At 42.1% G+C, this 16932-nt stretch overlaps 1 protein-coding gene across 1 annotated transcript; it reads left to right on the forward strand.

Annotated features, from left to right (window-relative positions):
- The first annotated feature begins 10069 nt into the window (after positions 1 to 10069).
- LOC146200037 (uncharacterized) lies at positions 10070 to 14238 on the forward strand. Its single transcript, XM_084592851.1, has 4 exons — positions 10070 to 10110; positions 10321 to 10371; positions 11557 to 11690; positions 13900 to 14238. Exons 2-4 carry the CDS (start codon positions 10326 to 10328, stop codon positions 14212 to 14214), a joined length of 495 nt encoding a protein of 164 aa, XP_084448977.1. The 5' UTR covers positions 10070 to 10110; positions 10321 to 10325; the 3' UTR covers positions 14215 to 14238.
- Positions 14239 to 16932: the final 2694 nt, after the last annotated feature.

Here is a 16932-nt window from a genome sequence, read left to right on the forward strand (position 1 = left end):
CTAAACGTTGATGACAGAAAGCCCTAGTTGTGTGCATGTTCACCGTCTCACGCCTATGAAAATATAAACCGTAATTGCTGCTATCGATCTCATTACCTCAGTCGATCGGTGAAATGTTTGCTTTCTATATGTGTTTTGTGCTGACTAATTGCCAAAAAAAATATTTCAGTTCGCAGGGAAGATGATCATTAAAATGTTGGCAAGACGCAAATCAAGGTGGAAAATCGAAATTTGAAATTTTTTACCAATAACTAAACAAACAGAAGTAAGTGTGCTCCCAAATGAATAATGGAAGCCTGCTTTTCGCAATACAGCGAAAGAACATAAATATTAATTTCAATTTTATTAATGAATGCTTACACCTAGCTGCTCATGGCAGCGAAACGTTTCACGGCGCAGCGCAAAACAGTTTTATCAGGCAAGTGAGGTCATTGATCTTGTTGAAAAGAGAGCAAAAAAAAAAAAATAGAAGACACAGCACATGCGCTGACAAGCTTTGCTGTTCAGCGCTTTTGTTTTGTTTCTCATTTTAGTCCTGTTTCAGCGCTGCTTTCAACATGTTGCTTGTGGAAATACATGGTCATCCTTTCTACTAAAAAAAAAAGAAAACAAAACTGGCCACATCATTGTTCGAGCTGGTGCAACAGTTCCGCATAGATAAGACAGCAATAATTCTCCGCAGAATGAGCTTTTCCACTCAACTGTGAGGTCTGACAGTCAACATATACACACTTTTGTAATTCCCTGATAACAAAAAGGAACTAAAAGAATTGCAACCTAGCAACGAGTTACACCTCATAAAACTTCCTTCATTAAGCCTGTTGCTGCGCCAGTCACACCTCTTTTCAAGCATTGCGTTTTAGAAGAACAGAAACAGATCCCGCCTAGAAAAAAAGGAATGGTGCCGGTGTAACCCTATTTGCTGCTAATTTATTTGGAGCCCTACGTAATAGCAAGAAAGATTACACCACCAAATAATAATTGAAATAATTTTGTACTCATAGTCTGCACACTAAAAAGCAATTCGAAAATGACGAAAAGCCACAAATATGTGTTACCGCCAAATACACAATCAGCCCAAAGTACGCAGAGATATATACATCATCATCATCATCAGCCTGATTATACCCACTGCAGGGCGAAGGCCTCTCCCATAATTATGTGTAGGTTAATGCGCAGTGCGACAGAATTTCATCGGTGAGAAAAAAACAAAGAGGAGATACGAGTTAAGCGTTTCTTTTCAGGCTATGACACATTTGTCTGTTCTTCTTTCGTGATCTGCGAAGCTACTTGCCTAATCAGTAGTTTTTGTTATTCCTCCCTATATCGTCCCGCACATACTCATCTGCATACAGTCCTAAGATACCACAACATTTGAAAGACCATCTAAAGTAAATATGAATTCCACTTCACACGAAGCCGTGCCTGTGCGGCCAAGGGTCAATCTGTCTAAGGTGGTATTTGATAATCCCAGTAAAACCGAAATCCAGTTTTACCAACTGGTTTTAACAACCAACAATCCAGAGCGCGGCCATGTCACCTGGCCAAGTTCCATCTACGACTGCTTTGCGTGTCGTTTATCAGTCACGATGTGGACGCCGGGAACGCTGACGCTGATTTTTTAGATCACCTCAAATTTAATCTTATTGTTTAAAATGTACGAATAGCCGAGCGCTTCGGTCAGTCTTGTAAGAATGCGAAAAAAATCTATATTTTCGGTCAACCATATGAGAATTTTCTCACAATAAATTACATCGTCTGAGCGCATTAATATAGGTTTCTGTCCAGTTGTGTGACGTTTATTTTGCGTCATGCACCACACATCTAGGGAGCATTTAAATGTCAGTGCGCTCATTCATTCGCCTTACAGCAGCGACTTAGTGGTTAGAGCGCTAGGCTGTGTGTGAAGCAAATCCTGGCCGATGATCCTCCTTTACAATGGATGCGAAAAAATGGCTGTGGCTTAGCTCGGCTGAGTCCGGTTATGCTGCGGGGCTGTCTGGGAGCGTGCATGGCTGCATGCGAATTCATCAAAGAATTGCAGCCCAAGCACTTATTCTAGCGCGAAACTCCTCCATGGCTGTCTCAAACATCAAGGACACCACAGCCGGGTCTTGACGACACAAAATGGTCGAGGGTATTTTGAAAGCGGAGATTCTAAGAGGCGAGACAGCTGTGCAGCAGTGGTGATGGAGGGAAAGGGCAGGCAGGGGCCTGGAAGGCGGTGTGGCATTGTATCAGGCAATGTTGTTTATTTGGGGAGATTACAAATAGTTTGCGAGATACGTGAAGAAGCGCCTCCGCCTCCACGCGCGGCACATGCGAAGTGCGGCGCAGGTTCCTCACGCCGCACTCGGGTACTGATTCCCGGCGGCGATGTCCTTGTCTAGAGAAGGACATATATTATGGTGAGGCTACAAAAAAAAAAAAATAAAATAAGGTGCCTCTGCCCGTGCCACTAGGTATCTAGAGGAGGACAGTAAAGCTTTCGCTTTAGAAGCAGATGTCCTCTACTGTGAATTGCGTATTGCATATTGAAAAGTCCAAGGTCGTCGCAATTTCCGGCGACACCTCATAGCTTGAAACATTTTGGGACATTATAGTATAAATAAAATGAAACGTTCATTCATTCATGTAAATAAGTATTTATCAAAAAACTAGAAATAAGTTTGCTGCGTTGAGAAAATGCCTTAACCACAATTCGTAGTCTGGGCGCGGCACGTGCAAAGATACTTATTTCAAATGCGCACTAACTTAAAAATGAAGGCAATATTGAGCTCCATAATGATGATGTGACAGCGTAACAGGGTTGTTTTGTGCTTGCGGTGTTCTGGGTAGTTTCGTATTATATACTCTGAAGAATGCTTCGAAATTGAAAATGCTGTAGCTACGCAGAAGCATTGCATCAGAACGCAAGCTCCACACTTAGAAAATAAAGACAAAGTGAACTTTGTGCTGCTTGCTGCAAAGTGCGGGAGCAGTGGCCAACATCAGGGTGGTTCCGTAGCCAAGGCATGCCGGCGAGGCTACTATTTTCTTAGAACAAATCTCTATAATTGCACACATAACAGCAATCATTCATATGATAGCATTGTAGGTGAAGGGCCACACCACGAACGATTAAACCCCACTTGTTGAATATATTAGCCGGCATGTATAAGTTTGCCGGTGTTTAATAAAAGTAACGTGAGTGACCCGCAATGTAACAGTTGCTGATTCTAATACCGATGAAATGTGTTTTTTTAAGTCTTTAAAAGCGGAAATCTCTCACGTTACAAACCGATTTTTTTTAGACATGTGAAGGGGGGGGGGGGGGGGGAGACTTCACTGGCATTCCCCGGTTTTTTAAATCTCTTTCATCCCATACATTCATTATGACGTCACGTTTCAGATAGCCTCATAGGTGGCATGAGTTTCCGTGCGCGACCGCCGTGCGTTCTCGTAGAACGGCAATTTCAACGTTATCCAGATAATAGCATCTGTTCTCCTCTTCTGTTTCGGGCAGTAATGCGTTGCGCTTTAGTATTTCTGCAGCGCTAAAGCCAAATAGGCGCGATAATCTGATTTTTCCTATAGATTAGACCACGGCGGGTAAGGGTAATATGAAGGTCGTCATTTTAAAATCGCAGTAGCACTATCTATAGGCGCCGCAGTGAGACAATGACTCTTGACTGCCAAAACAGACGGCCACGCTTTACGTAGCCCTTACGGTTTTATGTTTGTTTGATGCTTTAAGGAGTGCATTTGGTAAAATAGTCGACCATTAGTTGCAGCCTACAGGCAAGGTTGTTCTCCACATCTCGCGATGGCAGGGGAATGCATTACCATTCTTATATGGAGCGAATGGTTCGATTAAGCGCATGTACGTTAACTTTATGTTCAAACATATTGCGGCTGTGACGGTTTCAGTTAGATTTACACGCCTCTTTAACTTCACATGGTGTATACAAAAATATGTTGGTACTCGGCGCTAAAAGCGGGCGGCGTGTTGCAAGTACGTGTAATGACATCCCATTTGGGCTAATACTCGAGTTTTTCCGTTTTATTTCTGCAGTGTAGAACAAAGAATTAGCATCAGATCAACGGCACTGGAGCTACGAAGAAGTGTTATCTGTTACAAATTCTCGCTGGCATGAAATTGATATGATATGGAACAAGAACCCTTCACGAAATTCCGCGTGACTGGTTGGTGCTGTTTATTGGAAGAGAACATGAATGCCAAGCCGGCGGCAGTTGTTAAAAAAAATGGCCCTTCCTCGTTGCTTCAGCTTGACTGATCTAATCCCATTTCTTGATTCAACCCTGCTGAAACAAAAATGAGACATCACGGAACCTGTGCAAATGCGGCGTGTTTACTCTAACTAGCGGCATGCCGCCGGCTAGTGAGGCCCAGGCTCGCGACAGACGTTTGTAGGCGCCAAGCGAAGGTAATATATATTGCGTACAGCAAGGCTTTTGCATGTACCTGGCATAATATTGGATGTGCAAATTAAATTTCCCAAGTCACATTCGCAGTATTTTTGTACACAAAGGTACCACGCGCTTAATCGAACCATTCGCAACATTTTTGGAAGCTTTGCTTGCCCCTGATAACGCGCGATGGGCGGAAAAGCTTTGCCCCTGATGCTGAAACTCACTATCTATTCGTTTACAAGTGGCCGTCTTGAAAACGTAAAAAAAAAAAAAACAAAGGAGTACAAGCCCTAGGCACGCAAATAGTCGCCTGGCTTGCGAGTGTACATTCTATGTTTCGCCGCGGCACCTATAGATGGTGTTGCAGAGCTCTAAAACTGGTTAGAAGATGTCAAAGTATGCAAAGGATTAAGACAAGGCTCTCCGCTGTCACCGCTGCCGTTCATGTTTTATATGATAAACCTGGAACGGAGGATACAAGACAGTAACCTAGGTTTTAACCTGTCATATAGATTAGGTGGAAAGGCGGTAGAGCAGCGCCTCCCCGGTTTGATGTATGCAGACGATATTGTGCTGCTAGCTGAGAGTCTGGAAGAACTGCAAACTCTAGTTAAGTATTGCGGAGACGAAGGGGACGCTCTAGGTTTCAGTTTTTGCGCAGTTAAGTCGGGTCTGATGATGTTGACCGGCTCAACTGATAAGGGTTTTAAAATACAAGGCGATGAAATACCCAGAGTAGCAGAATATAAATATCGGGGGTATGGGTAAACGAAGGATTGGCATACATTGGAAAGCATGAGCAATCACTTAAGGCCAAAGGGCGAAGGAATGCCGGGATAATGAAGCATAGGGCATTGTGGGGATACAACAGGTATGAGGTTTCGAGGGGTATTTGGAAAAGAATTATGGTGCCAAGACTTACTTGTGCCTGAAATCAGAGATCCGTTGGACGATTAGTACTAGGTGCCCACGGCAAAACCACAAATGAGGCGCTACAGGGAGATATGGGCTGGGCATCTGTCGAAGTACCGGAAGGTCAGAGTAAAATATTATATGACGAACGCCTGAGGAAATTGGACACTAACAGATGGACAGCTAAAGTATTTAAATACCAGTACTTAAAAAGCGCTGACTCACAATAGAGGAAAATAACTAGGAAACTAACTAGTAAGTATGCTAGTCACAAGGACGGAGAAATAAAGAGCATTAAGCAATAGGTAAAAAACGCAGAATGTAAACATTCGAAAAATTCGATGAAAAAGAGACAGAGAACAATGGAGATGACGCATGTGCTGTATGTGGTAACACCAGTGAAACGTTTGACCCTATTATACTTGAATGTAATGGTATCCATCCGAAAGTTGATGCAGGCGCAGTCACTTTTCCTGAAGCTCTGGCATTTATAGATGCCAGTGGCCGAGTGAATAAACCGGCGGTGGAAACTAGCAAAAAACGACTGGAAGATAGGTGGCTTAAAAGCAGAGAAATGACATAATGTTACTAATGTAGAAAAAAAATTTAATAGAATGGTGGTTTAGTTAAGCAATCTAAATCAATAATTAAGATATAGGTAGAAAAATGAGCATGATAGCTACTGCTACCACCCCGTTTCAAAGAAGACGCTCCTATATTCCATTCATCCATCCATCCACTGGCGGCGTTCAATTTGCTTTGTTAAGGTATTAGCTGCGAGTCGGCGATGTGTTCATTGGCGTCAGTATCGTGTAGAACAAGACCGCCTGAGAGATCTGCAAAGTGATAACAACGTTATATTTTTTTCTGTAGTAAGCGTAAATGCATGGTTCCTAGTGCTTTATGCTCAGTTTCTGGAAAAAAACGTGCTATTGTCTTGATAACGGCCACTCAATCTTAAATAAATGTGAAAACATTTTCGGTGTGTAAAGGAAGCCTGAGAAAGTAGGCGATCGTCTTGTCGGCGAAGGACTGGGATCCTAAATAAACTACGCCCGCGGACACATTCAGCAATTTGTTTTTCAGGAATAAGACAGTGAGCAGCTTGGGGGGGCACAGCCGGTTGAGCGGCTATAGGTGCCGGCGTCAGTTCAATGATTCGAGGCAGCCGCACTAATATGCTGAGTAAATGAAAACATCATTTTTATACCGAATCAGACATTCCGCCACATGGCCAAATTGTTCTGAACATTATTCAAACTTAGAACTCCGCATGTTTTCCTGTCCTGTTGCAATACAGTCACCTCACTTTCCACACCCTCCTCCTCCAACATGGCGGTCTTGGTTAGCCTCTGACCAGCTGAAGGACCAGTTGGCCTTGGTGACTCTGGCCCAGGACATTCTCAACGCTTAGTAGTGCGTTGAATAAAGTTGTTTCCTCCCTCCTCCTCCACCTTGTGGATCAAACAGGCATCTGGAATTTACATGCAGTTTATTTACATACGAGAGTGCAGCGGTCAAGTTTGCTTTCGGAAACGATTCCTTACCTTAATTTTGCTACGTTAGCTAACTGAAGCTCTGAAGCTCGCATTATAAAGTGTAAAAAACGAAGATACGGTGTGGTGTCCAATCATTTTAAACACACGAACAGAAATGACGAAGCTAGTCTTCTGGCCCTAACAGTTCAGTTTCAGTTCAGTTTATTTTCCAGTTTTGCTGGAAGGTTTCCTGGATAAAAGCTGCTGGAGCAGCTTGACTAAGTCCAGAAAACCGTTGCAAGGCAAGGCGTACACAGCAAGCGTGTGAACAAAAACGTAACAATGAAATAATACAAACATAATGAAAACTCGCAATATACAACAGAAAAGAAACATCAGAAAGACTCACGTGTAAAAAAAAAAGTTTCTTACACAAGTAATAGAGCTGTAAGGTAATAAGAGAAAATAGAAGATTGCTATAATAATGTAAATCAAGTAAACAAGAGAACCGTACAGCCATCTGCTCAAAGATAACACAATACATACGAAAATAATGCATAGATAAACAAATTAAAGCAACATTTATTCATTTCATAATTTAACAAAATAGCTTAGTAGATCTTTTTTGGTAAAGCCAGCAGTGTTTTTAAAAGTATTCAAAGTGCGAGGGAGGTTATGAATTAAAGACTGCAATTTGTATTATTACGAAAAGACGGTATTGTCCATGTGTCTGGATTCCTTGTGTCCGCCAAAGCATGGCGCAATTCTAAAGATGCCAAAGTTGATAAATGATTTGTGACATTGGTGGAAGAAAAATACATTGTTTTCAGAAGACGGAATACATAAAGATTGTCGATGCTACTGATAATATGTGATTGAAAGCCGCCTGTTGTGGGAAATGATCGTTCAAGGTTAGCAATCAGACGAACGATTCTTTTTTGTAGTACATTTAATTTGTCCATATTAGTCTTTGTCGTCGTAGCCCATACTAAATTTCAGTAAGTCAAATGGGAATGGAAGAGTGCATAATGAATCTGAATTTTACATTTTAAGGGCAAAGTGCAGCGACACCGTGACAGTCCACTTACAACAGAAGAAAGTTTTTTGCAAATATAATTGTTGTGCGTTTCCCAGCTCAAGTTAGATGAAAAATATACTCGTAATGTTTTATGCTCTTCAACAATGTCAATCACCTGTTTTTCAAATTTTAACACATAATTGTGGTGCAAACTTTTATTTATTGCCCGAAAAATGATTGCTTTAGTTTTTGCTGCATTTAATTTAGGTCGATTTAAGCCGCACTAAACTGATAATTTATCTAGAGTAGTGTTACATTTCTTTAAGACATTGTTAAAGTCTCTACCAGAAGCAAGCATTGTAGTGTCGTCAGCGTATATTATAAACTGAACTTTGCTATCTGTGTTGATAATATCATTAATGAATATATTGAACAGCAAGGGCCCCAGAACACTACTTTGCGGTACATCGGAGCGGATGGGTAGAAACTCAGACGTTAGATTATGGAGGATTACGGATTGTGTTCTACAACTGAGATAACTTTTCAGTAATAATAGTGGCTTTCCGCGTATCCCACCTGACTATAACTTATTGATTAGGATATTATGGTCTAAACAATCAAACGCCTTGCTAAAATCGATGCAAATGCCTACGGTGGAAAAATTATTTTCAATAGTTTGCAATATTGTTTCTTTAAATGCTAGCAATGCGGTCTCTGTTGACCTACCAGCTCTAAAGCCAAACTGCGAATCACTTAAAATATGCTTTTTATCAAGAAACAGTGCTACTTCCCCTCGTTGCAGCGAGGTATTACAGACAGCGGGTTATACTACCAATGCCTCAGATAAGCGAAGAGAGCAATAAGAAGAACGAATAATTTGTTCTCAATTCTTGCATTCCCAGAAATGACGTTTCAGCCTCCAGTACGGAGCAAACGTCTCCCTTGTCCCATTAGCGAGCAATTGAATGTGTAATAACAACAAACAATTCAAATGATGAAATAATTTTGGCGGCAGTACATAGCTGTTCACAAATCCAAAGGCGCCGTGATCAAATTACGTCATCAGTATCCAAAGAAACGCAATATACAGAAGACTGAAGGACGAGGATTACATATCGTTCATCCCAGAACAAAACATCTCATGTTTTGTTCTGGTAACTCCTGCCAAAGGCCCCAGACTGAGGCCGGCAATATCGTGGTAATAAACAAAAAGCAAATAAATAAATAGCCATCTCTGAATGGTTTTCGTCAACTGAGGCATGTTATTCACTTAAATATATTGTTAGTACCATCTGCAGCCATGATGGCACCACCAATTGGGGGTGATATGCGAATGCACTCCCATGATTTCCTCGGCCAGTAAGCGTAAAACAACGCCAGGGGGAGGGGGTGCAAATTACTTGAACCACGTAGACAGCGACGCCTCTCTCAGCTCCGGAGGTCTCATGAATCACAAAATATCGATCACAATGTCTCGCACTGCCTGAACCAAAGACCCACAGCTTTATGTTTCAAATAAAACCCACAAACTCAGATACGTTAAACAAATCCTATACACCCCACACGATATTTCATTTTGATGACAACAACGCGTCTGTTTCTTAAATCCAACAATGACATAAACTAAGCTTGACATTGCTTATTTCAGTATTAATAGGTTAAACATTTTTCTGTGCATCAAGAAGAGAGAGAACGCAATTTCTTAAGCACAAAGCAGTAATTGAATTCAGAACAAATTTACAAGTTTGTAAAGCGCATCACACACGCTACACGGCTCTTGCTTGAGTCTTGCGAGCAGATTATGGCATTGCTAATCACAGCATATCACAGAGGAGCACTTGAATTAGTTCCTTCTAGATTAGAAGATGCCATCACGTACCTGTTATTTCGCTTTATTGCGGTAGCCGGAATCTATATCAAGTACCAAATGGGAGGACGAGAGAAAGAAAACAAAATGTCGAATATTTCAGTGATAATAGAGAGAGTTCATCTCTGGGCATGATAAGAGGAATGCCACTCAGGAGTCACGCCACATATTCGCCGTGAATCGTGTGAATGCAACAAGATATTCCTTATCAGGGTCTTTCAAATTGCTTGTTCTGAATTTTTTTCTCGATATGAACATGGGAGACGTATCTTTTCCTTTTTGTCTCTTCTTGCTGTTGAACGGCCAGATATGATAGCGAAAAAGGCGCTAACCTATCTAGTAAAGTTTCGCATATATAGGAGCGGGTTTTGACTAAGCACCACTGCTAAGCAAAAGATCCACCAGCGGTGCTAACTGAAACGGCAAGTAAAACTGATGTTTTTTTTTTTTTTTTAAATCTCTAAACTTAAAAAATTGCATGGTTATGCGCCCGCATATAAAGTTTAGTATTTTAGAAGCGATATTAATGGTAGTGTTCGGGGGTTGTAAAAAGTGTTGCTAAAGAGATATTAGGGAGAAAGAAAGGAAATTCCTTCATTCGGAGCCTCAATATTTTTCAAAATTTGCTACAGGCATCATGAAAGAAATCATTGCTGCCCTCTGCGTCTTCTCCATCGTCGCAGGTGAGTAATAAAGCTTGCGCATTTGAGCACATTTTGACGCGTGAAATAACTAACCTATGGCAAACAACACTGGTGTCCTATGATATCCCGTCCGAAGAGGTAACTAATCTGTGAAATTTCTTGTCTTGTGCTTGAATTCCTCGTGGTGAAGAGAAATGGCGGTGTCCTTATTTTTGTTTACGTCGATTCCTAGAGTGCACGAGTCCGAATAAAAGTTTTCCCAATGTGTTAACTCTCATAAAAGCACAGCTGTAATTAAACAAAAAACATGGCGAAGAAAAGGACACGCCCAAGCCTCTCAATTATGTATAATATTTCAACTCAGTTTAAAATGTGTTTCAAAAATTGAAAATACGCGTAAAAAGGTTTACTAGGGTCAAGATAAGTTACACAATGTAGCACCAACGTCTCCAGCTAAATAACGTCAGTTTAGCTGTTAAAGTCATTTCTCACATTTAAACCGCTTTGTAGCAATGCTTATTCCGTAGGGTAGAATTCAAATTATCTAGCTCCTTGGTCGAGACGGTGTATCTCCAAAATAATTAAGTTACCAAAACTGAGTAGCAAAGATTGTTTTCAGTTTATTTAAGCAGTCTGGTACCTCATCGTTAAGGGTTGCTATTGTTATGGGTAAATTTAAAGCAGGCGATTAGCAAGTTTGTTAACAAAACTGGTCAATATTTTATCCAAAATATCTTGGCTGTTTGCTGAACATATGATATCTTGTGTAATGAAATAGTTTACCGAACACAGTTTTTTTTTTCAATCAGCATAGATTTTTACTTGGTCCTTCCTGTGTAACCTTAATGATTACCAGCCTTTAACAACAGTTCTGGAACGATAAACCTTGCTGCTCTGGCCACTTCATTCTTCAAATGAATTCTATAGGCAGAAGATACTAATTTAAATTAAACATACACTGTCTCTTATTATGAATAAGTTTAAAACAGGCATTTCGCATGTTAGTTAAATTATGTGGCCACCAACTTATCCAAAAATTTGTACAAAGTATGAAATGATTTTTCAAGTGTTTACTAAAACTCAAAATCTCCATTTGAGTTTTGTATTATGCTAGCCCTATGTTTTGGTGTCTAAATCAGGTTGCAATAATTTTGCCTTGTCCTTTTATATTTTTGTCCTTCCTGAGCTAATGACGATGTATCTATTCTTCAAATTTACCATCAGCATACAAGGTTGCTCATGATGAAGCGGTAATTGATTTTGAGGCTATACATGTCGCTACGGAAGCCATACTCGTTGGGCAGGTTCTTCAAGAAACGGCTCGTCAACTGGCTGAAGATGAGACGCTTGGCAGCGAGGTGAGAAGTGTACCGCTGTCCTGAGGTTTCAGACATTGTTCGAGGACATTACGCTCATTTCACCTATATGAAGCGATCATAAATGTAGGTTGCGGGCAGTAAAGCTTGGTTTTCGCAATACTGCATGCACGCATGGTATATTTAGTAAAATCAATAACAAGCGATGCCGTCTTCACTGTGGAGACGGGGCAAATGGCGGCTTGAGTTCTGTTTTGGCAGGCCAAAACCTACGACAGCTAAATAAAGTGATAACTGAAATTTTATGCGCCCGTGATATTTCTTACACGCGACAAAAGCAAACTGATAATTTTTCAAGCGATCGTATGAAACGAAAATATTCTTAGTGGTGTCCGCAATCACGTATATAAGATTACGGCGCTGTGCTACCCGAAAGAATATTTTTTCTATTCTCGATATTGGAGCCTTCATGAAAGGTCTTCACCATTGCGTAAAGTATGAGTCTGAGCAAAGAAACATAATGAATATATTTTGTCCTATTAGATTACATCGAAATCATTGTGAACCAGAATATGCGTACGATGTCTAGATTTACGTATGGAAGGCAGAGCTCAAGCTGTGGCAAAATAGAAGAAAATGTATCGCCAAATATGCATGCACACTGATGACCTATTTATTTACCATAACTAATGCACTCACCTGGATATAAATTATGACAAGACAATTGGGGCGATACGAGGCGCTGCAGTTCAGAGTGCCTAACATTTCGCGGGGCCCTTTAAATCGAGTGCTTTTTCTTCAGATTTAAATCTACACCTAACTGTATCAATGTAGTCCGTCTATTGTGCCTAGTGGAGAATGTGTAAAATAAATTAGGTGCGCTGTAGTTTACTTGTCATCTAAATTTTCAGCTAAAACATACTAAAATTTTTTTGTAAGTTTCCTGCGTGCTAAACTGCCTAACGGGGTACTTGAAGACAGGTACTCCAAAAAAAACAGAAGCAACAGTTTATCACCCTATAGTAATAATAATATACATATACGCACAGAAGGGGAATATTGCAGCATTGTAATTCTGGCGTGTGGAGCCACACCAAAAAAAGTATGCTTGACATGTTGGGCGAGCGACAAAGTCGTACAGATTTATTTGCCTTTCAAGAAGTTAGCGCTGAAATTGTGATCAAATGTTAGTTTGGTTAAGTTTGTGGGGTTCAACGTCCCAACGCAACTCACGCTATGAGAGACGCCGTAGCGGAGGACTCGAAATTTTGACCACCTGAGTGTTCTTTAACGTGCACTGACATCGCACAGCACACGGGCGCCATGCTTTTCGCCTCCATCGAAAAGCGGCCGCCGTGGCCGGGATTCGATCCCGCATTCTTGGGAAAAGTAGTCGAGCGCCGTAACCACCGCGCCACCCCGGCGGGACCCATTGCAATAAATTAATCCCGCTTTTCAAATGGCATCGTCAATAATAAGGGGCGGATAGTGATGGTGTTTCAATACTTCCCGAATGCGGTTAGAATTTTCCGCAAACTATTTTAAGCTTGAGGAGAATGGTTTGAATCTTATTGCTTGAGAGCAAGAAATTAATGTTTTGCAGGAGCGCGGGTGGCAGCTTTTAAAATGAAGGTATTGTTGTCTGTCCGTGGGTTTTCTGTGGACATTGGTGATGAGTGCCCCCTCTTCAAATTGAATAATAAATCCAGGAAGTTAATTCGAGTTAAATATGGTTATATATATATATATATAATTATCGAAAAGCAAGGCACCCGTGTGCTCTGCGGTGTCAGTGCACGTTAAATAACCCAAGGTGGTCGAAATTTCCGGAGTCCTCCACTACGGCATCTCATAGCCCGAGTTCCTTTGGGACGTTAAACCCCACAAATCAACTAACCATATACATTTAAATATATGGTCGACGCAAATATGGTGGACTCATTGCGCCAAAAAATATGCTCGAGATTTGCTTTATAATAGAGAAAACAAGAGGACGTGTATTTCATGTGTGCAGCACAAATATAGTAATGCACGCGTGCGTGTATGCGTGCGGATTGATTGCTCTGTGTAGAAGAACGAAAACGCCAGATTCTTCACCCTGCGTGACGCAAATAAAACGTTCTAACGCTACGGTTAATGTATAGACGGATTTTCAAACATCGGACAGAAGGTCAGCAAAAGCATGCAGATATAGATGTTTACCTTGAAGGCAAATAGATGTAACGTTGGCTACTATCTTCCCATTTTTCAGGTTGACGAGTACTTTATAGGGAAACTCTTAGGAAAGATCAAGAATGTAATTGGAGCTGTGGTGGCAACAGCCGGGGATGTCCTGAAGGGTGCTGGAGACAAGATTGGTTCCTTCAGCATGCAAGAAAAGCTCGAAGACCGAACTACGAAGATTCTTACAAAAGTCCTTGAGAAGTCGACGCCCGCCTACTCAGCCCAGGATTATAGCAGTAGTGCACACTCTGTAAAAAATTTGAACGCACGTTTGGAAACACTTGGGCGACGAATCACCGAGCAGGGCGAGAAAATTTTGAATGTGTACGACACAGACGTTTGAAATAAACAGTCGTGTTTGCTTTGTGCCACTGGAAAGAGATGAGCACTTCTTGTTGTTTATAACATCTCGGTCCAGAAATCAGTACATACAAGCAAGTGAACTTCAACCACCTTTCTCCTGCCATTGCTTTCCACAGGATCGCCAATTGTCCGAATGAGTTGCTACGAAAACCACTGAACCACTGCAATATTGTGCCTGTATTTCTGGATCTTTTGGCCTGTACCTTTGACCAGCAAGGATTTTGACTAAGTACGGATGCAGAGCAGCTACCTTTGCTAACTTGTCAGGGCACTAGCAATAAAATTGGTATACACTGGCACGTAATGTGTACAGTGGCCTATATGAATGAATGTAATAATAATAATAATAATTGGTTCACAGGAAGGGAAAGGCGCTGTATCTGTCACACTTGCTCTGTGGACACCTGAACCGCGCCGTAAGGGAAGGAATGAAGGTGGTTGTGAAAGTGGAAAGAGAGAATGGGGAGCCGTAGTGGAGGGCTACGGAGTAATTTTGACCACCTGGGGATCTTTAACGCGCTCTGATATCTCAATGAATGGATCTCGTGAGACTGGCCTTGTCGCTTTTCGCGATCGGTGCAGAAATACTGCATTAAGGTTTCCCGAAATGTGACTACTGGTAAATGCTATACAGAACATTTCACGCTCGATGAGCTCCCGCCTTCATATTGAATATTTTGAGATGGCGAAATTAAAAATATATATAATTACGTAATAGAGCAGGGGTCATAAAATTGAATTTTTATAGCAAAGCTTGAGGTGTTTATATTGCCACGTGTCTAACACTACGCGGCCTCCATGCTGGGCCACAACGACGACGAAGCGGCTGCTGGTGCGCGGGAAGGGCTTTGGCAGGACTGGGTTCGAAGATTAAAAAGAGTGATTCTTGGCTCAGCCTTCAACTCCTTGTACACCCTACGCCTACTCGCAGGGCCCTGGCCCTTTCAGTCGTGACACTGGTGGAGGGGCCACCAATGCACCTGAATCAATGCAGTTCAGTCGTTCAGTCGTGTCCGACCCTTCGTGACCCTATAAGACCATGTCACGCCACGCTTTCCGGTCTCTCACTCTCTTCCTAACATCACATAACTTCATCTGCAGCGCCTCGAGGATGCTATCTAACCATCGCGTTCGCTGCCTACTCCTTCTCCGGCGACACTCAACCTTTCCCAACATCGTCTTTCTCCAGCGACTCCTCTCTTCTCATCAGATGGCCAAAGTATCTGAGCTTTAACTTTAGAATTTGACCCTCCAATGAGCAGTCAAGGTTTATGGTCGACAATATCGACTGATTTGATCTTCTGGCAGTCCAAGGAACTCTCAAGAGTCTCCGCCAGCATCACAATTCAAACGCGTCAGTTCTTCGGCGGTCAGCCTTCTTCACAGTCCAACTCTCGCATCCATATATCACAACTGGAAAGACCATAGCACGAGTTATACGGATCTTGGTTGACAGACTAATGTCTCTGCTCTTTACTAGGCGTTCAAGGCTAACCATGGCTCTCTTTCCCAGAAGCAGGCGTCTCCTAATTGGATGGCTGCAGTCTCCTTCCGGAGTAATCTTGGAGCCCAAGAAGAGAAAATCTGTCACAACTTCCACTTCTCGTCCCTTGATGCTCCAGGACTTGACAGGGCAAGACGTCATGATCTTTGTCTTTTTAATATTCAGTTTAAGCCCAAACTTCTCACTCTCTTCTTGTACGCGCATCAGAAGTCTCTTGAGTTCCACTTCACTTTCTGCCATCAAAGTGGTATCATCCGCATACCTAAGGTTGTTGATACGTTTTCCAGCAATCTTCACTCCAGCTGAAGACTCGTCCAGACCGGCCTTCCTCATGGTGCACTCTGCATATAGGTTAAATAGGCAGGGCGACAGTATGCAGGCTTGCCTCACTCCTTTCTCAATCGGAAGCCAATCAGTAAGACCATGCCCCGTTCTGACTGTGGCCTCTTGCCCTTCATACAGGTTCCTGAGGAGACAGATGAGGTGAATTGGAACTCCCATCTTTTGGAGAGCTTGCTGCAATCTGCTGTGATCTACGCAGTCAAACGCTTTCGCATAATCAATAAAGCCGAAGTAGATGGGTTTCTGGAACTCTCTTGCTTTTGCCATGATCCAGCGAAGGTTGGCAATTTGGTCTCTAGTTCCTCTGCCCTTGCGAAACCCAGCTTGCACGTCCGGAAGCTCCCGATCCACATACTGCTGCAGCCTACCTTGGAGGATTTTCAACATCACCTTGGTAGCATGCGAAAAAAGCGCTATCGTGCGGTAGTTGGAACAATCTTTGGCACTGCCTTTCTTTGGAATGGGGATGTAAACTGACCTCCTCCAATCCTGTGGCCACTGCAGGGTTGTCCAAATCTTCTGACATAATGTACGCAGAATGTTAACAGCGTCGTGATTGAGGTTTTGAAGCAACTCAGCTGGAATTCTATCAATTCCGCTAGCTTTGTTCTTAGCAAGGCTGGCTGAGGCCCATTCAACTTCACTGTTCAGGATTCTCGGCTCGAGATCAGTAATCACAACCGTCTTATGTTGGGTTTGCACATCCGGGTCCTTCTTGTACAGTTCTTCTGTGTATTCCTGCCACCTCTTCTTTATCTCTGAGGCTTCAGTGAGGTACTTGCCTCATTTGTCCTTTATCACGCCCAGCTTAGCACAGAAGCTTCCTTTGATATTTTTGATTGTCTTATACAG

The sequence above is a fragment of the Amblyomma maculatum genome, chromosome 2, assembly GCF_055883805.1.
Source record: "Amblyomma maculatum isolate TAMU_Amacu chromosome 2, ASM5588380v1, whole genome shotgun sequence".
In the NCBI taxonomy this organism is placed as follows: Eukaryota; Metazoa; Arthropoda; class Arachnida; order Ixodida; family Ixodidae; genus Amblyomma; species Amblyomma maculatum.

Excerpts from the sequence above, each read along its gene's own strand:
- LOC146200037 (XM_084592851.1), top strand. The coding sequence starts at position 10,326 with ATGAAAGAAATCATTGCTGCCCTCTGCGTCTTCTCCATCGTCGCAG. Across the intron at positions 10,372-11,556 it reads CGTCTTCTCCATCGTCGCAG|CATACAAGGTTGCTCATGAT; the intron begins GTGAGTAATAAA and ends ATTTACCATCAG. Across the intron at positions 11,691-13,899 it reads ATGAGACGCTTGGCAGCGAG|GTTGACGAGTACTTTATAGG; the intron begins GTGAGAAGTGTA and ends CCCATTTTTCAG.